The 27,101-nt window shown below is 27.3% G+C and overlaps 1 protein-coding gene across 1 annotated transcript; it reads right to left on the bottom strand.

Annotated features, from left to right (window-relative positions):
* Positions 1-1,179: 1,179 nt before the first annotated feature.
* LOC135924393 (CDP-diacylglycerol--glycerol-3-phosphate 3-phosphatidyltransferase, mitochondrial-like) lies at positions 1,180-25,892 on the bottom strand. The gene is made up of 15 exons (XM_065459450.1): positions 25,788-25,892; positions 25,668-25,745; positions 15,014-15,401; positions 13,578-13,674; positions 12,828-12,998; positions 12,471-12,653; positions 11,861-11,974; positions 10,267-10,397; positions 8,951-9,152; positions 8,567-8,647; positions 6,581-6,647; positions 5,775-6,006; positions 5,317-5,487; positions 2,765-2,847; positions 1,180-1,450 (listed from the first exon to the last, which is right to left on the bottom strand). Exons 1-15 carry the CDS (start codon positions 25,890-25,892, stop codon positions 1,331-1,333), a joined length of 2,223 nt encoding a protein of 740 aa, XP_065315522.1. The 3' UTR covers positions 1,180-1,330.
* Positions 25,893-27,101: the final 1,209 nt, after the last annotated feature.

Raw genomic sequence — 27,101 nt, 5'->3', positions numbered from 1 at the left:
AAAAATTCACGACTGACCTCTATTACATACATAAATTAGTTACTTCGATTCTATGATATTTTTAAGATAGATTTAGAGCCTACTAAAGCTTCCTTTGAACGTTAAAACCTTAATAAAGTTACAATATTTAGAATTGATTCCCATTTTATTTCCATATTTTCTACAAAATTTTTGCTTCTTATAGTATATAAAGAAGCTATAATCATGCAAAGTTAACTTTTATGTGATTATATTTGTAAAATCGTTAGCGAGTCAAGAATGCAACGGTTTCTTCAAGGGAAGAGAATAGAACCTATATATTACACACCTAACAAAATAGAGAAGCATAGAATAAAAAAATAGGAAAAACGATAAGAAATATTAAAAAATATAATCCTGGATTATCTTAATCTTTAAGAATATTATTTACTCTTTATTTAGGTAAATATATTAAAAAATGAAAAGAAAATTGGTAAATATAATATAAATTGAACGTAGTATATTAATCTAATTTATTTATTATTATCGTAAAAAAGGAATTTGTTTATATAAAAAAAAGAAATCTAAAATTATAAAAAAAATAAAGAAGAAATATAAAGCATAAAACGAAAAGTCTTAGGAGGAATCTTTCACGAGAATCGCCAGAGAACTTGCAGATATGAGCTACTAAATCTTTATATTTAATAGGATCTCAAAAAATAATCTATATTATAAAATTTTCTTCTTCTCTTAAATGCACAATTTTTTTTTTGCATATGAATTTGATTATTCTTGCAGGTATAAATAAATTCATATAAAAAGGCTTAAAAATGACTAATTAATGAGTGAATTTTTTCAATGGGAAATAATTCAAAAATATATATTATGTAAAATTATGCTCATATTTATCCTATCTATAATACCAATTTCGTCAAAATTTTAATGAACCTCCTTTTAAAAAATATGAATTTTGTATATAATTTCGATAAAACTTAATATAAAATTTGAGTCTAATTCTTCTAATAAATATATTATTTATATAATAATAAAAACAGGATATTTTTAACCAAAATTTATTGCAATAGTGTAAAAAATACTGGTTTGTTAAATATATAGTTTAATTGTCATAAAAGGCCTGAACAAGTTGTACAATAAATTATGTTATGATATATTAAATTTTTGCGTTTTTATTTATATTTTTCCTTAAATTTTTAAAATATTGCGTAAATGGGTAATTGAACTATATATATCGGAGAGATTAAAACGGATCCTATAAAACCAATCAAAAAATAATTTTATAAAGAAGACTTTTTCAGTTAAAGAAAAACGGGTGCGGCACCCATATAAATATTTTTTTCATATTTAATAAAGACTAAAAATATGATCTCATGATTCTATATAAAATTTTGAGCCAAAATGGAATTTTGCGTTCTTCGACTAAAAATGTTTGTTCGTTTACCTCGGAGGTGTATTCAATGATATTGTCTAATTCCTATATATAAATTGTACATATATTCTTAAGATAATTAAATAAAATTAAAGCATGGTTTAATGCCAATGCACAAAGACTTCTCATTAGTCAAAAGAGGTTTGCCACTTGATTGATACCCTGAAAGTAGGTAACTGTGGAAATTTGCGAGAATAATAGCATATATCAAGTATTTGATTATATCAAAAAAATTTAGCCGACAGATAAAGTTCACGACGCGAAAATGTTATTTTTATATAAGTGAATTAAATTTTTTTAAATAAGGATTTAACTCCTCCTGAAGAAATAGTAATAGCATACCAAAATGATCTTTGCAAATTTACCTCTTGCAGACAGGCCTAAACTTTGAGGCAAGGATTTAACTTACCACAGGCCCTAGATTGTGGTGTTATACACCAGGTTTTCCTTAAAATTGGGACATATTTAAATGCCCAAGTGTATGATTTATAGAGATCGCTATCTAAATATCGTGAAAGCTTAAACTATCTGATAGGGGAAAAATACGGTTTTAATTAATTATATAGAAATGGAGAATGGATCATATATGGATAAAAATAAGTTACTTTTTCACGTCAGGAACTTTAGCCGCCATCAAATAAGATGTACGATAACATTTTACTGGTTCTATGCCATTAAACACGTGCATATTCATGGACCCTTGCCCGGAGCTAATAAACTGGACACATTTTTTGGTTAACTAATGAGAAAAATGTTAACAATAGGTACTTAGAGCCCTGAATCTTGTCTATCTTTTTCAGGCCCGACCCACTCAGAAAAAATATTTGTTCGACCAATTTGAGTATTTTTTTTCAAGATATCAAGTCCAATCCTTTATTTTAAAAATTGGTCCGAATTTGATCCGATAAAAAATTTAACTGCGGAAAAAGTATACGATATTTTAAGGAAAGCGGAGAAATTATGAACGCTAAAGGATAATAATAAAAGTGTTATTCTTAAAAGAATATTTATAAAAATATTAGAAAACAAAATAATTTATTGAGGTTTGAGTCTAGCCCAAATTAAAATAAATGTATGACCCTCATCGAGTGTGAGAGAATGTCTGTCTCAATTTAACCAATACGAGCTCGGTCTGATTGGATAGGAAAGATGTGTGCAGGGAGTATTATATCTTTATTTCATTACATTGGCACAATAACAGCTTGTGATTAGACCAAACATAAAATCAGATCTCTAAATCGCTCTCTAATTTAATTAATATCCTTATATTATTAAAGGTAATCAGCTTGTTAAATTACAGCCATTCGCATAGGTAATAAAATTAGACAGGTTGCACTAAGCTTTAAAAACAATAATGACCTTGTGCAATTTTCGTTTTAATTTAGTGTTTGTGGTAAATACAGCAATTTGCAACTCGACGTCGCGATGCACTGATCGATATCCTGTATATGTGATAAAAAAAAGTATTTCTCTCAAATTGAAAAGTATTAAAAATTTATAAAATATATTATGTTGCTGTCAACATGTGACATTAATGTTAAATTTTTCTATCTCTTCTTATTTGAGCAAAACGCTTTTTAATTTCGTTTAAATAACTCTGCAACATCATTTTGCTCCTATATATAAGTCGTTTTTATATAGACTAAGCTTGATAAACGAGAGGTGATAATATAAAGCAGAGATCTGCAGATTTTATTTTTTTACCCGGGCCGGGCTCAAATATTTCTTTTAAAAAACCGGTCTAAATTTTTTTTAAAAAATACTCGGGCTGGGGGGTATATTTTTATTTTAAATCACCATTATTAGCTATAAAAATTAAATGTAATATATTTTAAAAAAATCCGGGCGTAGAAAATATTTTTTTAAAAAAATTTCCAGGCTGGACCTGAGAATATAAAATCCGAGCCGGATGTGAAAATTTTTTCAAAAAAAATCCAGGCAGAGCCATGCAAATCTTCTGCAGGTCTCTAATATAAAGGCTTTATGAAAGTTTCTAATATAATAAAAAAAAAATTAAAAAAGTTATAGATTCGATTCAATTTATAAAATTTTAAATAATTCATTATTTTTATTTATTTTTTTTAATTTATCAATTTAAAAATTTTAATCAAATAAATTTATAAAAAAGGTTATGTAATATAAAGAAATAACTTTTTCACATAAGATCTCCATAAATATAATCTAATAATTTCCAATATGTAGGATTAAAATTATATATTATTTATATATACAACTCAATTATTTAAGATATAGGTTATTCAATAACTTAAGATATTACGGTGTAGGTTATTTAATAAGAATAAAATATAAACCAAAAATAAAGAAGGGAAATTTTTTCTTATAAATATTCATCATAAATTGAATCTAAAAAAAATTGGACTTATTAATCACGAATGGCGTAACTTAACATATCAAAAATTTATGAAATGATAAATAAATTATAGCGCAATTTAGTATCAGAGTGATTTCTTAATTTTAAAATAATAAGAATATCGAAAAAAAATTCAAAATATCATCCACTTTATATAGTGGGATTTTTTAAGAAATTAATCTCGACCATCCAGGTGTCACATGCATGTAAAGGATTGGCGAGATTTATACCTGGTGGCCTAATATGGGTCACGATGTAGAGCCATGGGTAAAAAAATTGTCAACAAAATCGTCCGGAAATTGCTGAAGCTTCGCCTTATTCATGGAATATTACATCGCAAAATGCTAGGACTCATTACAGTAAAAATGATAGAGAATTGGGAGATAGTGATGACTTATAGAAATACTCAGCACATAACATCAAAAAATTACACGCTGAAAAACGTCCCTTATCGATTGGCTTTCTTACCCAAACCAATTAATCAATCTCGAATTCTTGAGTTTTTGCTTTATTATCATGATATTGTTTTTTTAACCAATGATTTTTCTTTATCTGGTCTTGATTATTAATTAATCAGGAGTGCACAGGGGCTCAAGGCCCCTGAGATTATAAAGGCTAGTAACGCCACTGGATAATACCAGGTAAGATTGTAAAGCAAAGAGGTTTATAGTCGTATGATGTACTGGCGGGATCGGTAGGAGCCTAGCACAATGGGGGGAGGGGAATGTCTGAAAATGTAGTTGTAATATATTATGTGTATAATTGTATTTGATAAAATATATTTTCCATAGTTTGGTAAGAAATAAGAATATAGGTAATATTTATATTATTTAACGTAATGTAATTTAATTCTATATATATAGAAAATCATATCATAAATTACATTTATAGAGATCAAATTTGAGAAAAAAATTTCTTCGTTTTTATTATATAACCTACAGCATTGATTAATTGTATGTATAAAAGTAAAATAGTTTAAACCATTATTAGAAATTATAATTCAAGCCATTATAGGGAAATTATAAATATTTTAGAGATCATATTTTAAAAACCCCCTCCCCCCTTTTCTTTGTTTGTTTATATCTCTATTAAATAATTCACAACATTCATTAGTAACATTTGAATTCTTAAATTGTTATAATGTAATATATAATTTTAATCTTATATAGTAAATTATTATTACAAATTATATTAATAGATTTATATTTAAAAAAGACCCAAATCCAAGTGTAATTGTTAAAAATATGAATCATATTCTTATATTTTACCTAAAGTGTGTAGGATTATTTTATTATATTATTTAATTTCAAATTAATATTATTATATCATTTGTCAATATTAAGGTGATTGTTTTTGTATTTAAAATTGTACAAATTATCCATTTTTGAAAGAAAATATATCACATACTATCGTTTTATTATCATTAAAACTGTTTATATTGAAAATCCATCTATAATAAAACCTTTTTTTAATACATCTACTCTCATCTACCAAGCTCCAACGACATTTAACGTGTGAATGATTTTATTTAATTTTAAACCGAAATTTGATGAGCCGAAGATAGTGAAAGCTGGGTACCTTTCCAAAGCCGAGTATAACCATAGACCTTTGGCGTGGTAGGTCGAGCCTATTCTTTCGTACTCCCAAAGAGTTATTTGCTTAGAATTATGCGAATCATCATCATCGTTTCTAATCCGTGAAATTAGAGGAGCTTTTTTAAATAATATAATTTCTTTTTGTCATTTTGCTATAATATAGCTATTAAATAATCCTAGACGAAAAAGGAAATGATATTAAATAAACAAGAAATCGTTTAGAATTATTATGAAAAAAAAACACCAAAAATAATAAATGAGATTTTTTAGAATATAATTTTTATATACAAAAGAGGGGTCTCATGGTAAATAAAATAATAATGTTAAAATATTTTTTAAAAAAATCCGAAAGAGATTGATTGATTATGCACAGAGCGAAAATATTTAAAATCAAAGTTCTAACATTTTAAGGATAGGCGATTGTCGGAATTCGTGCTAGTAGATGAGCTATAATTTTTTTTAAAAATTTTGTTCCAAATTTGAATGCAAGAGTATTTGCTATCGCCAAAACCCCTTTCGAAAAGTCTATCCTTGTTAGGTGGTTCGTGTATTTTATTGTAGAATAGGTGAGCCGCGTAACTGTATATCAGAGGAACGTATTTCTTTAAACCCTTGCCCCCGTGAAACCCGTTGGCCTAATTTAAAATAAAATTATATTAAATTAAATAATGTCCTAAAGCTCAAAAGTCTTTCATGTTTTTTTTAAATTTCAAAAAATAAAGGTGGTCGCTTTTTATTGGATTTGTGCTGTATTTCTTATTTTGTTCGAATTTGCCAATTCAAAGAATCGTGTGTTGGTCAAATACTTGGATGCCCATATGTTATAATTTTAGGTTCTAAAAGATCTAATCAACCCAACTTAATTAATATAATATCAGAAATACATTTGCATGATCGTTTAACTCCCTCAAGGCTCATAAGAAAGCTAATTCTTAGGCATAAGGTCGTCTGGTTCGATTTCTTTTTGATACTTAGACAAGACAGCTCTTTTAAACATGAGCACCATATTTTGGTGTGTTTTAAGTGCTTGGTGGCATTGTTATTTTTCATATTTTTTTTCTCTTACTTTTTAGGCTCTTTAGTCGAAGCTATATAGCCTGCTGTTACAAGTCGAAAGGACATACTTTAATGACTTTTATTTTAGTAGCTTAACACTTTACAGTAATAAAATATAAATATTTAAAATAAAGTTAATGGCATAAAAAAAACTTGAGGAGAAGCTAGGAGAATATTGGTTGCATAGAGAGCCCTATTATCTTTACGATAGAAGGGTATTCTAAGAATTAAACATAAAGGTTTATAAATTATTTTATATTATCTATTGTCTAATCCATTGCATCGTTTATATCTTACATTATTCAAAAAATAAATTTGAATAAGAGTTAGTTTTTTTTTAGAAGTTATATAATTTTGATTTTATTTATTTATAATATTCAAATTTCTAAAAATTATAAATAAAACGGAAAAAAAATACCAAATGCTCTATTAATTTATATATAAATAAATTATTCATTACGCGATTAAAATAATATAAAATATATTCTAATCATCATGTGAGATGAGGCTGCCAATGAAGCTGATGTAATTGGCCCTGTGAATTGCTATTGCGAGTCTTTGTCTTAATAAGAAGCCTTCACGAGGTTCATCTGTTAGTTTGCGGATTAGCGATCCAAGTTCCTTGAAGAAAGAAAGAGCACGATTCCCATAGGTAGTCAAGATAGTGGAAATGATGGGAATGAATAAGTGATCTTGGGATATCTCTGAATATTTTGCAATTTTTAGAAGCTCCCTGTTCTCCAGAATGTTAGGGATTGATTGGAAGGAGCTAATGGATCAATACAAGAGTAATCCCAGACCAAGAATTGACCTCGCTTCCAGGGAATTTGAGATCCCGTCAGGGCGTTTCCCATCAGATCTGAAAAGACCAGGGGGTTCGAGAATAGAAGGAATTTGAGCGGATCTCAGAGCTCTAAGAATTATAGAATTGCAAATGTTATGTCTAACGATGCGGCCTTTACATGAACGACAATGTAGACTATGCCTTCCATTACTCAAAACAGCAGAACTGCAGCCGGCACAGATGTGGGGTTGGGTTACTAAGCAATTTAAACGGATGCCTATAGCATGAGTTAGCTCATTTTGGGTCAATTGTAATTGTAAGTTCGCGGAAGGAATGACTTCGAGAAACTAATGTCCAGAACCATTAAGCAGAGAGGAGAATAAGGGACGGTCCAATGATTGCATACTGGAAAGGAGAGATTCGACGCAGCTTGCAATAATGGGCTTATCCCAGTCCTTCTGCTTGTTCGTTTCTGGAATTGGGTGGTCGGCAATGAATCGAGATTTCCATTCAATGATGGCACTATCAAAGGAAGGGTCAGAATTTAAGGAATTAGGATTGACTAAATTTTTGGTTAAAAGACAGCTCGATATAAAGGCAGTTAAGGCAAGATCGGAAGGGGATCTGATGCCTAGTCCTCCCATCTTGGTAGGAAGGGTGGCTTGTGTCCACGCTAATTCATGGAATTTTAGATTAAGGGTACTTTCAATTAGGACTTTAATCCCATTTTCATAAATGCCTAAGGAAGTGGGAAATTTAAAAATAGGGGTAGAGCAGAGCGCATAAAGAATTTTTGGGATATTGAAGAAATTTTTCAGGAGAAAAAAGGCTTTATGAGAGGGGAGAAGGGAAAATAGGTCAGCCAACTCATTAAGGGTTTCGAGTGTAGAATGTAGGAAGGATGATATGACTGTGTCCACCAACGGGAGCACCTAAGTGAGATAATTCCTCCAGAGTAATCTGTTTGAAATTATGAAAATTGTTTTCAGATGAATTAATTGGAATGAATTCTGATTTTTCATGGTTGATTGATAGACCAATGGATAGCCCTGCATCCTTGAGTTATCAAGTATCTATTGCCAAAATTTTGCATCAAACAATAGAAATTTGGTTTTTATTCATCATTACCAAGAAATTAGATTATAATAAATAGCAATTTTAACGAATAAATAAAATATCGTCGCTTCTTTATTATAAGGTTATAAATTATTAGAAACGAAATTTCGAAACCGTGTCATATATAAGAGCAATTAAAATCTCTTTTTAAAGTTCTAGTTCAAGTTCTCTAGTTAGAACCCTATAATTATGCGATAATACAGGTAAATCATATTTTTTCTTAAATCAAAAAAATTTACATGTCATCTTTGTCCCGTTTGATATGTCTTTTAAAACTTTTAAAATGCGGATCTTCTCGGCTTTTATCTTTATCTTTATATCTATTTACGAGGAAATAATTTTTTTTTAAATAAAGGATTTTATAAATAGAAACAATTTAACATATATATATTAATATGATGTTACATAAATACGAACGAAAATTTAAAGTACAATGAAACCTCCAAAAGTTACATCTCTTCACGATGATTAATGACCATCTATTTATCTTGAACCTTATAGATCTACTTTTATCTGCCAAAACTCTCCTTAAAAAAAATCTAACAAAATGTTCTATGTATCGATCGCATTTCTATAATATTTTAATAAGAATGGTAATTTTTTTTAATAGTTTACTCAATAACCTATCTAAAAGAATGTCAGAATAAACGGGAACGAGGTTAAAGTAACCGGTGGCCAACCAAAGCCTGCTCCCGGAATCGATTGTTTGGAAAAAATTTATCATGCAGGCGTGGTCACAATCGACCCCATGAGGTTGGGCTTGTATGAGGGGGTATATGTAGGTATCGTATTTCTTCCCGTCATTGTTGGACTTCGAGTGGTTGTCTTAAAAAAATGTTGCGTTTATAATAATGAGTAATGAAGGTAACCGATTGAGTCTTATCCTCAATTTTAGTTTCAATTCAGAACGTTTAAGATATAAGTTGAGTCCTCTCCTATGGATTATGAGGACCAGACCGTGACCTTCACTTTTTTTTCTCCTTCTCGAAATTGTAAAAGAACTACTAGGCAAATAAGAAATAGAACCGGTTTCAAAATGTCAATAGCTATTTTCCCATATATAGAAAAATACAACGGATATCAGTAAAATACTTAAAAGTTCAATAACATTAAAGCAATTTTAACATATACCTATAAGAAAATGGTAAAACCATTTATCCAAGCCTCTTGTTATTAACTCCTCACAAGGTTTGCATTAAGATAAATTGTATCAAATTTATACTAGTTAAATAGGCGAAAGAGTAAAAATTAATTCTCATGTGACTATAATTAAAATATTTCAAAAAAACAAATTTATTAACCATTCTTCAGTTATTTTCAGAGACCTACCACTAACAAGTTTTTGAAATAGTATAATTTAAAAAAAAACAAGGAGAGCTTAAAAATATGAAATACGAACATGGGCCAGGTCTAAAAATATTTCATTTCATTCATTTACTGCATATAATTTCAATTTTCCTTCAAATGAATTTACAAAACAGCAAAAAATATTTAAAATAATGAAATTTTAAATTAATTTTCAGCCACTGCCGTAAAAATGGTCAAAAATTTAATAGTCTGAGTCAGAGTTATAAATAATCTAGGCCAGGCTAAAAAAATCTATTTTTTAAATCCACACTAGGTTGGGCTTAAAAATTTGTGGGAGGGGGAATTAGATTTGGGCCAGGTCAAATAATTCGAACTCTGTGGGCCTCTGCATTTTAGATATGGTTGGTTTTATAGTAACAACAGTAAGAAGATCTCAAAAAACAACGAATCGGTCACATAGTTACAATTACAATATTCTAAGTGGAATGAAAAACAAATGTTATTTTTACAATCTTGAAAAATATACACTCCTCATATAACCCTTTCAGATAAGTAAATCACATTTTTGGGTAACTACTATTCATAATTGACCATTTATTTTGTTATGACATTTTTTAAAAAAAATCCTGACCTAAACATGTGGAGGCGACTTTTAGTTGGCCATTAACAAATTTTTTTGTAATCGTAATCGGAGCATATTTTACCGGTTTATCAATTAAAGGATCTTCCATTGTATTAGAATTTTTGCTTGATTCGCGTTTCCTATATTTAACATAAGTCAAAATTTCAGATAATAAATTAATTTTTTTTAAAAACTTATGGTTGTAAAAATGAATTTTATATGCCATGAAATCCAATTGATTAAATTTTAATTGCTCCTTTAGGAGCTCATATGCATTATACAGAGGTCCTTTCTTGCATACTTGTTTTGTTTATAAACAGTTTTTTAATAAATTAACTTTTTTTAAAGTAGGTGGTAAAGAGGAGGTGGGGAAAAACAAAATATCATTGAATTGTATAATTTTAACACGCATTCAATATTTATCGTTTATTTTCACTCACAGTATCCACCTAGTCTATAAGAGTTAATATATTTCCCAAAAAAATAAATAGTGGGAGAAAGTTTTATAATTAGTTACTTTCCAGGTTTTAAAATATTACTTAACGAAATAAGGTTGTATAAATCAGAGAAGAAATATATTTTGGTTTTGTATATAGTTCGGTTCAGGTTTAGATAAAAATAATGGTTCCGGGTTCAGGTTCGGTTTGTAAAAAACAATAATATCGGTTATTTGAAACTTTATAACCCGGTTTAAGCCTTTTCGCACGTAAGCATATTATAATTATGTAAAGTAAAAAAATTAAAAATTTTATCACTATTGTCTAAAAAATATTAAAATTAAAATCAAGATTCACTTCCGTCAAATTATACCATTAAGGAGGAAGAATAAAATTTCTGACTAAGAAAACTTCTATATGCTAACTTGAGTCATCTGGCACCGTCAAATATAAATATACAATAATATCTAAAAATAAATACTGATATTAAACTGATCGGGGGTTTGTTTATTGATAAATAATTATGGTAGGTTCGGTTTGAATCCCTGGATTTGTATATGAAATAATAATATACTTCTATTTTTATAAATTTGCCCTAAATATAGGTTGTTAAATTAGATTCAAATTGTAATAATTATATATAACACCAGATAACAATTTATAGATACATTTATTTTGGTAATTTATTTTAGATTACAGCTAAAAATAAAAAAACGGAATAAATTTAAATGAATTTTTTAAAAAATATTTTACTACCAAAATGTTTGTCCTCCCACCACCCCCTCCCTTTCCATAGCTTTTTAATAATTATTTTTAAACAATAATATAAAAATATAGCAAAACAAACACATATGGTTTATAGACAAATAATTATCTATTTTAGCGTTTCTTTTAATATTTAGAATTTTTAAATTAATATACCAAACCCACCAAACCATATGAGATAAATATTGCATAAAAATGAATAAAAATAGAAAATAAATTTTAAATATTATTTTTAACAATACAATATGCGTAAATATTAAAAAATATACTGTCTAGATAGATTAGAAAAATCTCTTCCCTACAACTTTTACCTATTAATAAAACATGTATAAAAATCTACTTTATAAAAACATATTTTTTTATACATTTATAAAAATATAAAACAAATTATATTTTTTTACACTTTTGATGCAAGTTTTTCGTTACGCATATTTGATATTTCGTTTCGTAGCCATTTTTCGAATTGATAACCGCCGAAATGTTGTTTAATTTTGAACCCTAATTCTCCGTTTTTCCTTAAACATGTTATTTATTCATTTTTATAAGCAGAACAGGGTAAGAGGGTCTAGTCGAGAAAATTTGTAAGAATTTAAAGATTTACAATCTGAAATCATACAAGTAATGCATAGGTGGATACCATAGAAATTATGTTAAAGTAAGTAAGTTATGTTATAACATGAGTGAAGCGATATATAAAGACCTATTTTTTATATCTTAAAATATTAACTACAAACAAAAATTACCGTAAAGACTCACTGTGAAAGTAATTTTATAAAATAAGGATGTGAAGGGAGAGTAAAAACTAGTTCTAAGTATACATTCATTATTTTGAAATCAAAAAGTTAATATCACATTTAAAGTCTAAAATCTAGCTCCCATTAATTTGAGACATATCTGGTCCGGAGATAATATGATATTTGAGATAAAAAATTCTGTTCCAAAGGTTTGCAGAGGCTAAACTCATGCAATCAAAAATGAGAAAACATAAAAATAAAATAAAGTTTATTATACCCGTAAAAATGTTTACGAAAATAAAGGCTTTCCTCGCTAAGCTCGTCGATTTTCGCGTTTTTAAGATTATTATCATCATCATTATCCCACACCTTTTCATCTATCCCTTCATCGCCTTTATCCAAATCGCTTCCTGTTGCCCCTTTATGCGCGCGCGATCTTCGGCCACGTCTAGATAGTTGTCTAAAGTTATAAATTCATAGAATTGTTTTATAAATATTTTTATACAGGTCACAACGTGTCCAAAACGAGCAATAATCTCAATCCAAAACTATTTCCTGCCCATTATTATTAACGAAAGTCAAGAGCAAATCAGAATATCTTACATCGTATATTAACATATAAATAAATGAGTACCTTGAAAGTTTAATCATGTTGCAGGTCGTGTCATCAGGTAGGAGTCTGTGGGAAGAAAATTTGCAGAGCAATCTGATAAAAATTTCCAGGTGATCGCATATGTCTTTACAATTGCGGATGAGGATGTAACGATCTTGCCGGTCAGTAAAATAAGATTCGCTCAGATTTGCGCTATTATTTTTTTTGGAGTGAAAATCACAAATAAATATATTAACAAAGCTTGTCCAATTTAAGCTCTAGATAAATATTAGGTCCCATTCAAATTCATTTTAACCATTACGTATTAGAATTACATTATAAATTGGGCAACTGTCTGTTGGGAAAATTTTTAGTACCCAACGGAGCCCAAATCAGGTTTCACTGCATTTGCTTTTATTGCCATTATATTTATTTAAATGTTAGTAAATAAAGTGAATTGATTTTTAAAAAGGACTAACCTAATATTTTAGCCATATTACGCAAGCCTGAGGATTTTGTTCATAGATGGCAGACTAACAAAATCTATGGGTTGTCTAATATTATTTTTGTCAAAATCTTAAATTCAACATTAGAGAACTAAATATAATCTGATCACACAATCTCTAGAATGATGTTGCTATGGAGGAAGCTAGCCTTTAATTTAAAATAACACTGTAAAAAAATATTCTACGGAATCTCCCCTTTTATAATGAATTTTGTGTCGTACGTATAAATAGAAACTCAAATCAACAGAATAAATAAAATTATAACAATATATTTTTTTTCTATTACCCAGATATTAAAATATCGTCATCGAAAATGTAGGCCTTGACGTGGTTTAAACCGGCTATTTCGCGGAAGGAACCAGATAGAAATATTTTTTTGAAAACTTTAAAAAAAATACAACAAAAAAAATTATATTTGTCCAATATATATTTATCCCCCACTTATAATTTAACAGGTCTATTTTAAAAAAATTTATTCGATTCTTTTAAAAAAATTATAATTTACTATTTATGTTCATATAAATAATAAAAATCACTAATTATATTTGATCGATAAAAATAAGACTATTTTAATTTTTTTAAATATACCCAGTCGGGCCTAAAAAAATTTTTTTAAATACTCAAGCCGGGCTTACAACCTTTTTAAAATAATATCTGGGCCGGGCTGTGCAAATGGTACCTCTGAAGGTCTATGATAAAAATTATGAATGATAAATTATTAGATTCGTTTAATAAAATATACGAATAATTCAATATTCGCTTCGTATTCGTTTTTGAATAGGCCTATTTAATTTTTACAAAAAAAATAATAAGTATAACAAAATAAAATTAAAAGTTATCATCGTTTAATATTATATTTCTTAAAAAAACCCTAATTAATTAAAATTTATAAAATAATTTTATAAATGTTTACTTTTAATAATAATGACTAAGGAGTTCTGCGATTAAAATTTAAAATAATAAATTCTTACTAAAAAGTTGCTAGTAATCAAAAATGATTTGTAAGAATAATATTTAAAAAACCCCCCAAAGCCCTTAAACTTAATAATAAAAATTTTATTATAAAAACAAAACAAACTAGAATTATATTATTATAAATATAATAATAGCTGAAATTGATAGAAATTATATTTAAATTTATTGATTAAATTGGGAAAAATAGAAGGGGGGGGGGGGTTTGATGGGTGGAGGTTAGTTTGTGATACATCTTATTTTTATATGTAATTTTTATAAATAATTAAAATTTGATATATTAATATATTTTTTTTGGCACAAAAAGATATGGGAAAACAAAAATGAGCATTTGAACAAATAGGTCTTTGCTATAATAATGAATAATAAAAACTAAAAGGAAGGTTTTTCACCAATATTTTTAATTGTTTTTCATAACAAAAAATAAAAAAGGTTATATTTATTATTATTATAATATGGATTTTGAGAAAAGAGCAGAAAACACAAAAATTAAATTTATATAAGACAGTATAACGATTTGAAACCCGGATTTAAGATTAAAAGAGTGAATATGAAATTTAGAAGTGAAATTAACAAATTATATAAACTAATAATATTTAAAAAAATCAGAAAAAATCACAAGATGTGAGTAAATCTTCTAAGTCAAAATAATAGGATGCCCTACTATCTATCTTATTATTTAAAGCAAATTTATAATAAACACGCTATACTAGATTCGTATTTTTTTAACAAAAATTTTTATCGAATTACAAGTAAATTTGGGAGATTGGTACAGGTAAACACTGGCAATCTCGGGGTATCGTTTTATGAGAGGTAATAACATATCTCGGCTCGTGATTGTAAGGTTTGACATGAGGGAAGGGAACGTTATAACAACGGAGGAATACCGCGATTTTTTTCTCTCATCATCGCCGAATATGTATTTCGGGGATATTTTTTGGACGTCCTTGGAATTTTGTAAATTGAAAAAGTCGTTTCTCCCTGTACCTGTTACAAATAAATTGTTATAGTCATTTTGGGTTTCCCTGTGGATGTTTTTAACAGGTCTGGAACCGCGCAGATAATCGATCAATATAAGGAGGTTGAAAGAAGATTTATTGAGCTTGTGCCATTGACATCTATCTAAAAGGGCTTCGACCTAAATATAATAAATAATTTTTTGTATAATATATGTGTAAAATTCTAAAATTTATATGTCAAACTATAAAATAAATGCTAAAGTCTACAAATGGCAAGATTTTCAGACGTTGAAATTTAATTTTTGCCCGGCCTGGCGGCCAAATTTGTACCCGGCCCTCTCCAATTATTAAGGTTGCCCGCCGGTTTTTAAATATAAGGCCTAACCTAAAATATATGGTGATCAACAAAATAAACAACTAATATATTGGCGAGTTTAAATAAAAACATTACATTATAGATTATCATTTATATCAAATATCAGACAGAATTCAGAAATAAATCCCGATACTTTTTTTGTCAGGCTCTGCTCAAATAAAAAAACTCAGACGTTACCAGGATCGGTCCAAGACCTCTAATGGATGTAAAGAGAGATTAAATTATATATTTATAATTATATTATAATTTTTTTTGAAAAAAATACGTCATTTATCAAAATGGTCAGGTTGGCAAAAGACTAAAGTATTAATCTTTGCAAACTTTATAAAAGATTTGCATGTCAATTGTATAAAACGAAATATCTATTTGGTTGAGATAAATTTTTTTTAGAAAACTCAAAATTATGAGTTAATAAATAGAAAGAAAAAACTCTGAATCTCCGCAAAAAAAATATAGAAATAATTATAAAGCAATATGTTACTCAAATTTAAAATCCTATTTTTCATGTATCATACTCTGGAAAGTTGTTAGCTAAAAGCATGCTCCAACATGTCTAAATTTAATTTGAAAACCCCTTTTCCACAATTTTGCATTTTTAGCGTAAAATGACTTTTCGCATGCCTAAATGATAAAAATTAGTGATCTCTCCAAATATTTTAATTATAATTTTTATGGAAGATATTATAATTAAATATATTATAATTATACTTTTAATAAAAAAAGTATTGAGAAAAATGGTAGGAGCATCCTTATGTGATAAATATTATTGATACCAAATATAATATTTGCTTATTTGAATTTCTATAAACCTTTGTTTTTCTTTCTTTCTTTCCTGCCTTCCTTCTATCTTTCTTATTTATCTCTGAAATAGAATTTTAATTTGAAAATGGATGATTTTTAATAAAAATAACTAGAACTTAAAACGGAAACCAAAAAAATCGATAAAAAGTTTTAAAAAAAATTTATAAGTTATAAAATAGGTGCACTGTCATATATTTATAGGAGAATCGAATATAATTTCAAATTATTATAGGATTAATTTGTTTATAATATAATATATAACATTTAAACAAATGATTAACATTATATTATATTTTATCAAAAAAAAAACTTTTATTTACGAATTAAAAAAATTTTTAATATAAGAGAGGTGATTAATTTTTAAAGGTTGGTGGCTAACTCAATATTTTAGCCGGAAAAATATTAAGCCTCAAGCTTTCGATAATATATGTCTAGACCTTTGTTCCTTCTATAAGCAAAATCATCAGGCTTGGGTAATATTTTTCTGGATGAAGTATCGAGTTAGCCGTTTTTAAAATCGGCTCAAAACGAGCCGTTTAAAAACACTATTGGTATGTTGATGAATGATTATAGAGGAAATATTCATTTATTTAATTAGTTATAAATGAATTACGTTCATAATGTGATTATGAACAAGTAGATATTTTGAATAGGGCCTGGAATTTTATTTTTATCAGGTATATAAAGCTCGCTAGTATATATTATTAAGGTTAAATTTTTTTAAAGTTGATGATATCAATGATAACTGACTATATAAATATTTTAAAAGTTAAAAATACTTATATTATATGTAATAAGAGGATTTTGGGTGCTTTTTTTAGTGATGTCATTATAGATAATTTTTATAACTTGGAAATTTTATTTTATAACTCATTACTATTTATCGATTTCTCTAGAATAATCGGTTTATGTTTCATATTATTTATAATATCCCTACTATTCAACAAATTGTTATTATCCTTAGCCTTACTGTATAGTATAAAGTTGATAATGGCCGAATCACTGGAATATCCGCATGCTTATTATCTGAACAAATATATGATGCCACGTCAAGAAAGGAAATATTGCTGATAGTAAGATACAGATATAAGTACTCCCTATGCAAACATCACATGCGAACAATAATAATAATATTCAAGATATATGCTGCCAGATAGAGAAATTTTGCTTTAATTGTGGTAAATCATAATACAAAGACGTAGATTGTCTTATGACTTAATTCCGCAACTTATCCTTCGATGGCGCCCCCTATCAAATTTCATACCTTTCTTTCCAATAATAATTTTCCAGAGCCTACACTTTTAGAGGATATAATCGTCCATATTAACATTATCATTATCCCAATAATCATTGCTCGGAAGATCATCAATTATGTATCCGAATATGTTATATAATCCACCTCTGGATTCTGCAATATAAAATTAATACGCTCACTCAACTAATTGCCAATAATCCTTGTCCACGTTTAGATATTAATATAGATGGCGCAAATCTTGATATGCTTATTGACACTGGAGCTGAAATATCTATAGTTAGTCTTTCCAATTTTAAATCACATTGGCCATTCCAAACCTTAACAAAGTTGCCCTGTGATGATTAGACAAACAGATAAGGCTTTAATCCCAGTTTGCGGCAAAATATCCGTAAATGTGGTTATTAACAATATCCCTAAATATTTTTAGGTTGTTAGAGATAACATTGACAGTATTTTAGGATGGGAATGTTTAAGAATACACTGATAACATAGATTGGAGAACGATTTTTAATGCTAATGTTAAAATTTCCAGAATTCCAACATCATCATCCTCTAATAATAATATGCTGATATTCCAATGATTCCAGCATTATCCACTTCATATACGATAACGCTTTGTAATAATTTACCAAGGAATATGTCATATAATTGGAATAGGATATTCCATCTAATGATCCAGTAAAGATAATAACAATCTGTTGAATAGTAGGGATACTATAAATGATAAGCAACATAAATATATTATTCTAAAGAAATCGAGAAATTGTAACGATTATAGGGATGCTTATTGAAAATTTTTTTTTATTCGAACGGAATCATGTTAGCATGGCATTAATTAAAGAAAATACATGGAGAACAAATATTAATTTAATAGAGCACCTGTCTATAAATTACATCATTTAATTGATACTGCTTATAACCATCTGTTTATTTCAGTGCCTGAAAATTATAACACCTCGTAAATGAAAAACAAGAGTTATCAAACTTCCCATTCTCTATCGATTACTTAATTTCATATACAACTATAAATATTTCGACCATTATATTTCATTAATCAAATGTCATTTTTTTTCGGATTTGCCCTTGACCGATATCATAATATCGATGGTTGATGTATCTCTAACCCATATCTGTGTTTTGACTGAGTAATATCAAACATTTCATTACAATTTTTTTATTGAAAGGAATATATTAGACGTGAAATTCTCTTTCGGGTAAAATGAAACTGACCTAAAGCTATTTTTTAAATAATATTTAATGTATAATAATATATCAGTTTTGGTCATCATTTAAAATGTTGTAACTTCAATCGGCTATAATATAGATCGAGAAAAGGCCTGAGTAGGAATTTTTTTAAAAATATGAGACAAATAATTTGGTTAAATCTAAACAAAAGCTTGTTAAATTATTATTTTCATTGAATTTACATGAAACTAAAAAAAAATTTAATAAAATATTTTTTGTAATCCAAATTTACTATATAAAAAAATCAGATTTTAAGGGCATAAAAATTATCAAATAACGAGTCAATAATTGATAAGTTTCTAAATCCTATTTAATACTTTTGAAGCTAATAAAATAAAACAAAAGTGCAGGAGTTTGCATGAACCAGTATTATAATAGTATAAAAAAATTAGAGTTCTTTTTAAGTTGGTTATATATGATCAGTGTCTAAGGTTTTAGACCTGGTAAGCGTTACTAGAGCTTGTAATGTGGGTGTTAAAAATAAATCTTTAGGTGCGCATAAAAAATTTACATAGCTGAGCGCACGATTACTCAAGTAACTGATCGAGTTCCGGTTTTGGGTAAATTGTTTTTGGTATTATGGTTCAATTATCAATTATGGCATGAATTGAAAAAGATTTTACCGATTTTTTTAAGAAATATAATAAAATATGGAACACGTAAATAATTAATGATCCTACCGAGAGTACTAAAATAAATATTAAAAATGTCATACGTATGAATTAAAAAAAAGGGTCGATAAGGTGAATTAAATTATTTTTTATAAAATGTTTCAATATAGCAGAGTTAACTCTACATTTAAAAATAACGCGCTACCGCTATCGATACCCATCAAAAAAAAAGTAGCGCGCTATTAGTTACTATTTTTTAAAAGTAGGTTTGGCTACTTTTTATAAAAAAAATTTAGAAATAAATTTATTTTAAATCAATATTTATAAAAATTTAAATATAGTTAGTTTTGAATTATAAAAAAATTTATGTAAAAAGTCTATAATTTATGTATTAAACTCATTTTTTAATTTTGTTGCATTTTGATAATAAAATCATTTCTATACTATCATCCCCAGAGCAACGAACAGAAAGTATAAGTTTTGTATTACTAAATAATCTCTCAACACTAGCACTAGGGCAAGGCAGTATTTAATTTTATATATTTTTTTAATATAAAAAAAATTATCAAAAATACTCATTTGTATTTTTAGATTTAAAAAACGCGTCAAGGGGATTTTCTATTATATTAGCATCCTTTATTTCAAAAAATTATCAGTGGAAGCCGTTTTCATGGTTCTAACTAGGGCATCTTTGTCTGTTATAAAAATCATAAGTGTCTGACGACAAAAAATTAACCAGGGGATAGTTTTAATCAGCATGATAAATGATGGATTATCAACTAATGAAATTTTCTAAACTATATTAATTATAAAATCAGAGAAATATTGGTATTAGCAATATTAACAATCAATTTAGTTTGATTTTTTAGTCTCCCCTAAAAATTATTAAGATGTTTTTCTATCTCTTTAAAACTGTTGGCATGAACATTCTTACCAAATAAAAATACTATTAGAATTAGGTGTTTTTGAGGTTATAGCTACTAGATTTATTTAAGGATATATTTTTTTACATTTGAACAAATAAATTTAGCCACCTTTTGTTTTTAAATTAATTTGAAAATATTTTTCAAATTTTTGAAATGAAAAATTTGTATTATTGTTATCAAGAACATTTACTTCCAGGGTAACTTCCAATTTTTGATATTTATTTGCTATGACATTTTAAATAATTTATACCAGATTTAGGTTTATAATACAAATTGAAAATATAAATTTTAAAAAAATAATAAATTATAAAAATAATAATTAATTATGATATTATATATAAATTTTCATGTTTATAGTTACATTCACTATTATTTTTTAAAACGCGCTAATTAGATACTTTAAAAAAAATAAATAATTGGAAAAAAAGTAGCGCGCTATTAGCTATCGCTACCAAAAAAGATAGCCCGCTACTTTAACAACTCTGCAATATAGATTATATAATTAAATAATTGATCCATAATAAGATCACATTTATTTTAAAATGAGAATAGGCAAGACTTTTGGATTTTAAAGATAATGAATTAAATCTCAACAAACATATCTGGTGAACATCTAAATCAATGCCATTATAATTTTAATCAATTAAGACATTTTTTTTTAAACTTAAAAAAAATTTGAATAAATGAAATCAATTACATATAAAATTAAAAAATTTCAGGTCTTGTCCAAAACCCAACTACTGTGAACCCAAGCGGAGGTGATTTTAAAATTAATTTAAAATTATATCAACTAATTAGTTATGGATTCATAAAATGGATAATTTATTCTGCTAATATTTTCAATTTCTGTTAGAGAAATATTTAACAAAATAGAGCCAAAATTATTTTAAATAATAACATTCTGAGTACAACTTCCTCAAAATAAAAGTTTATAAATATTATGCAATGTAATTTAAATAAATGAAATAAACTATTTTTTTAATTGTCATCTTATTTCTTTAGCATATTTATCTCTAGAAGTGTTGTTATAAAGCCCGATTTGTGTATTTTTAAAAATGGCCCGATCAAGATTTTAGCCAAATTAATATTATGTAGGCTTGGAGATTTTGTTCATATGGCAAAAATTTAAATCTTTTAAAAATATTATGAATTATGTAATTTGTTTTTTAAAACTATTAATATAATGTAATCTGTTATATATATCAGAGACCTGCAGGCCCGGCCCTAACCCTGGTTTTAAATATACCCGGGCCGTGCCTAAAAATTTTTTTAAAAAAATATCCGGACAGGGCCGTATATTTTTAAAAACCAAATATTTGAAATCGCCATGATTAGCTATAAAAATCAAAAATAAATAAAATATATTTTAAAAAAATCTGGTCCGGGCCTGAATATTTTTTTAAAAAACTACCCGGGCTGGGCCGAAAATAATTTTTGGAAAAATCCGGGCCGGGCCGTACAAATGATACCTCTGCAGGTCTCTAATATATATTTTATTGCTAATAATTTACAATTATAAAAATAAGAAGTATAGCAACAATTGTTTTAAAAAATATATACGGTGAGTTCTATTTTTCTCTCAAAATGTGCAATTGAAATAAAGAAACTTAATACAACGTTTAACAAATTGTTAATTTCTATAATAAATTCAAGGAATATATATCTTAAAAAAACGTAATTGATGTATGTGATATATAATTCACTTCCTTCAATTAGTTGTTCAAATAATTACCCCACTAAGGACAATCGTTAATCCTTATTGCAAATGGTCATTCATTTAATATATACGAATTACGGTTTGGCCGACCTCTTTCAATTTTGATTAAAATTTATATATAAACTAAGATTCTTGTAATTTTATACTTGGGCAAAATTTTGGCCTCCTAGCTTCTAAACTTTTGAAGATATTTAAGGTCAAAGCATAAAAAAATGCCTTTTTGCGAGTGTCTATATTCAATAATTTATGAATAAAAATCGCAATTAGCATTAAAATAAAGAGTATACTTTTTATCTTTAGAAATATAAGTAAAAAAAATAAGAAGTTATTTTTAAAATTTCTAAACCTCTTATTCCCCAGAATAAAATTTCAAATCCTAATAACGAAAATGGGTAATATCCATTTTTATGAAACTTTAGTTAACATTTTAAATGAGTATAAAAAAATTAGAGTGGAACCGATATGACTTCACAAATAAAACCGATAAAAAAACCAGTAAAAAATAAAAAATATATTTTTATAAGTCTAATATTCTTAATAATGTATTTTTAGGATTATTTCTATTTTATAATTTCTCTAGTCTTTCCTATTCAAGACTAAATGCTGTAATCCACTCAATATTCCTAACCATAAATGGTTAAAAAAAAGAGAATTTAATAAGAAGAAAAGATTTGCAATCGCTGTTATTAAAAATTGGCAAAAACAAAAATATTGGCATTATTCCTTTCTATCTAGTCAGCAGTCCGCCTATAAAAATTTTATTAAATCAAGTTTAAGAGACGGCGAATTTTTAAATATACATGATTTTGAAGAGAATTATAGCTTTGTTATTCAGTTCAGTGCAAAATTATTATCAGGCCAATTATAGGCAATAATTCATCCGTTTGTTATTTATAACAAAGATATTACACTATCGTTTGTTATGATATATAGCATTGCACTTTTTTCATCATTAAAAATAAATTTGACGCGATACCCTGAATTATTTTTATTTTTCTGACAGGTCAGCGGCTAAATACAAAAATAAAAAAACTTCAAATATATGTCATCACATGAAAGATTTTGGCATTCCAACAGAATAACACTTTTCAGCCACTGCACATGAAAAAAGTGCATGCGACGCTGTTGGAGGCACAGTGAAAAGGCTAGTGCAAGAGCCAGTTTACAGAGGCTGTATATTGATCAAATATTCATCACCAATGGAGCTGTACAAATATATAAAACATAATATAAACGGCAGTTTGAATTCATGATATAAAGTATAATGCAGAGGAAATTATTCTTAAACATCGATTTTGAAGGAAAGACCACAGGAACAATACATGCAGTGATTCCTCATTGAAACGTTTTATGTCAAAAATGTATTCGAGTGTGATAGACACTATATTAGAAAATTTGGTGTTACATTTGAAAATAGATCAAGCTATGTGACATGCATATATAATTCAGATTGATGGTTGACTTTGCTCATGGAAAAGAATGGAAAAGCCTTTTAAATTTCCAGGAATATAAACACTCTTTACCTACCTATGTCGTAAATTTAAACCACAGTTTCACAATCAAGGCCGACAGGAGATATTCAAACACACGTTTCTGGCAGGAAACCTTGCATGCAACCGAAGTAATTATTATATGATTATTTAGATATATGTGTTCTAAATCATATTAGATTTTTTAGGAAGATGCATGGCAATGTAACATGTGTTATATTATGAAACGGATTTACACCCATATTTATATTATATGGAAACATAAATGTTAGTATGATATATAAAAATATAAGTTAATTCATAATAAAATATAGTATACCATAGTATAAATATAGTTCTCCTGTTGAATAGGAATGTCGTAAAAAAGTTATTATATAGAAATAATCGTAAAAATACATGCTCATATAAATTAAACGCCATCTATATAAAAAAATAATTTTTACATTTTTTACTGGTTTTATCGATTTTGATAAAGGAAGTGGTATTACTCTAAATTTTTCTATATCCATATAGAATGGTAATAGTAAGTTTCATAAAAATCGATTTTACCCAATTTTCGTTATCAGGATGTAATTTTTAATCAATTAATAAATAAAGGACATTTGCAGAAAAGGTATTTTTCATGCTTTGAGTGCATATTTTCAAAAATATAAAAGCTAGAAGGTTAAAATTTTGCCCAAGTATTGATTACAAGAATCTTAGTTTATATATGGATTTTTATCAAAAATGAAAGAGGTAAACAGAGAATCGTGTTTTTTTGTTCAATTTACATGGAACAAGCCAAATGAAAAAAATAGCAAATGTCAAATATATCCCATAATACAAAATAAAAGCTATTACTTTTACTAGATATCATTATAGATTTATAAAAAGTATATTCTTGCATATTGGGAAAGAAGAAAATTAGAGCAATCCGAACTCTATTTAATAGCAAAACTAATGTATGTCCCATCTGCAAAGGTTTTGGTTGAAAAATAATTCAGTAATGAAATATATTTTATCAGCAAAGACAAGATTGGACAAATATATATAAGATTTTTTAATTATATACATGATTTTATATGCAGATAAAAATTGACAATAAAATTATTGGGTAACTTTAAATTGTGTTTTAATTTTTTATATTTATCATAAAATAAGATTAAAATAATTTATAGAGCTGTATATTGGTACTCTGTATAAAAAATAATAATTACTGAAATTTTATAAATCTTCATTAAAAGTTTTGAACCTGAACATTTATAAAATTTAATTAAACTGAATCTATATAATTTTCTCTTCCTTGCACCTGAACAAAGCCTATATCAAAATGTTTGACACTTTAAATATAGTTGTTGAAAATTATTTTTCCAAGCTGGGCTACCCTAAATTTGTTAAACCTTAAATGATGTAAATTTATTATTTTCCCTTAATTAAAAAATGACAAACCAGGCAGGGGGAAAAAATTTAACATAGCAGGGAACTTATCTAAATTATTCTTTTAGGTAAGGCTAAAAAAATTACAGGCTGAGCTCTGTCAAATGTTGTTTTTTATAAATTTTAATGGACAGATTTAGACCAATCTTTATGATAAATTACCAAGTAGCCGTCATTTTATGGGGGAGGGAGCTAATTTTACTTATTTTAAAATAATGTTGTCTATAAATACATATCTTATTCCTTTAAAGGAATGTAAGGGTATCAATTTTATTTACTTAAAACTATATTTAAAAGACTGTAAATTTATCAGCCAATGTAGATTTACCTCCTCTTTGATTAACATTTTAATTAAAACTAAGAATTTAGTACAAGTAGAACTTATTTTCTAATAGAAAGGTTGAGTAGCAGATATTATATAAAAAATTCTATAACTAATTCTCTAAAAAAGATAAAATCCCAATCTTAAAATGGCTTGCAAAGTCAAGATATATTATAACCCAAGTAAATTACAAATCTTATATGAATTTATTTATAATAAATCTTATATTATAGCTTTTTCAGTAATGAGTATTTTTGTTTATTGAGTTAAAATAATAAATAGTTACTAATTCTTTTTCCATTTTTCCAGTACCCAAATAAAGAGATGACCAAACAATACGTTTATTTGAACTTTTAATCTTTTCCTAATGTATATACAACATATTAATTATTTATAATTAAATAACTTTTAATGTTTCATAGAATAATTGAGGACTTTCTAGAATATCAATATTGTTGCCATCACATGGAAAACATTTAGTATAAAATTTTAGCCAGTCAAAATTTTCCATTTTTTTAGGAGGTATGAAAATTTTAAAAATTACACCTAACCTATTGGAGTGAAATTTAAAAAATAATTACCACATCCCTATCTTACTCTAAATGCTCTGTTATTAAACGGCTCATTATTAAAAAATGGCTAATCCAATATTTTAGATGAACATATTATGCAAGCCTTGAGATTTTGTTGGATGGGAAAAAAGTTTGGGCATCTATTAATGAAATCTCGAGGTTTGCGCAATTTTATTTTGACTAAAATCTCAATTTAAAATGAGAAAATCTAACCGTTTTCCATATTTCTAAACAAAGTTGTGTGATTAAAGTTATTAATAAAATAGTTTTTAAGGTATTGGAACTTTCCTTTATTTATTAAATAAATAAGTGAAAAAAATATCAACAAATAAAATATCGGCACAGCCATCAGAATGTATATGACCAATGGGTGGAGGGGAGGGTCATTTGTCTTATGGACACCATCTATCATTTTTTTAAATTATTAGTTAGGGATAGGATTAGGGTTATGGTTTGGGTTAGGTTAGGGTTAAGGTTAGAGTTAGAATTAGGGTTAGGTCTAAGGTTAGGATTAGGGTTAGGGTTCTGGTTAAGGTTAGGTTAGGGTTGGGATGAATGTTAGGTTAGGGTATAGGTTACGGTTAGAGCATGGAATAGGGTAAGTGTTAGGCTTAGTGTTAGAGTTAGGGTTTGAGTTGGGGTTAGGATGGTTAGAATTAGGGTTAGGGCTTAGGATAAGGGCTTAGGGCTAGAGTTAGTATAGTTATGGTCTAGTTTGGGGTTAGGGTTGAGGTTAGGGTTAGTGTTTGGGTTAAGGTTATGGTAACGGTCATAGGCGTAGCCAGGATTTTCCTAATGGGAGGATTAAAAAATTACTGGGGGCTTCGCCCCCTTACCACATTTTGGAAGGGCATTCGGCCCGCTTTTACCCGGCCTTCGGCCGTGTTACTTTAGTTTATATATAGTCATAAAATAATTTTATAAGATAGGAGGTTAATTTTAATTAAAATATAAGCCTGGAACAAATATGAAATATATTTTTATTAGTTTATATAAAATATAATAAATTACTTGTATATACATTAATATAAAAGCATGGTAATAATTTATTCCAAACAAGTATAAGTAATTTATTTAAAAAGTTAGTAGACATATAGTTGATATTCCTCTATTATATAAAATTAGTTAAATAATACTAGGTAAAATTA

This window comes from Gordionus sp. m RMFG-2023, chromosome 2 (assembly GCF_954871325.1).
Source record: "Gordionus sp. m RMFG-2023 chromosome 2, tfGorSpeb1-WG-v2, whole genome shotgun sequence".
Classification (NCBI taxonomy): Eukaryota; Metazoa; Nematomorpha; class Gordioida; order Chordodea; family Parachordodidae; genus Gordionus; species Gordionus sp. m RMFG-2023.
The sequence above is the reverse complement of the archived record's forward strand: the minus strand, read 5'-3'. Positions and strand labels throughout refer to the sequence as shown.

Coding starts and splice junctions, on each gene's coding strand:
- LOC135924393 (XM_065459450.1), bottom strand. CDS start 25,892: ATGGAAAATTTTGACTGGCTAAAATTTTATACTAAATGTTTTCCATGT. Junction 15,402..25,667: donor GAAAAATGGAAAAAGAATTA/GTAACTATTTAT, acceptor TATTATATTTAG/GTCGAAGCCCTTTTAGATAG. Junction 8,648..8,950: donor TCTGACATTCTTTTAGATAG/GTTATTGAGTAA, acceptor CCTCGTAAATAG/ATATAAAGATAAAGATAAAA.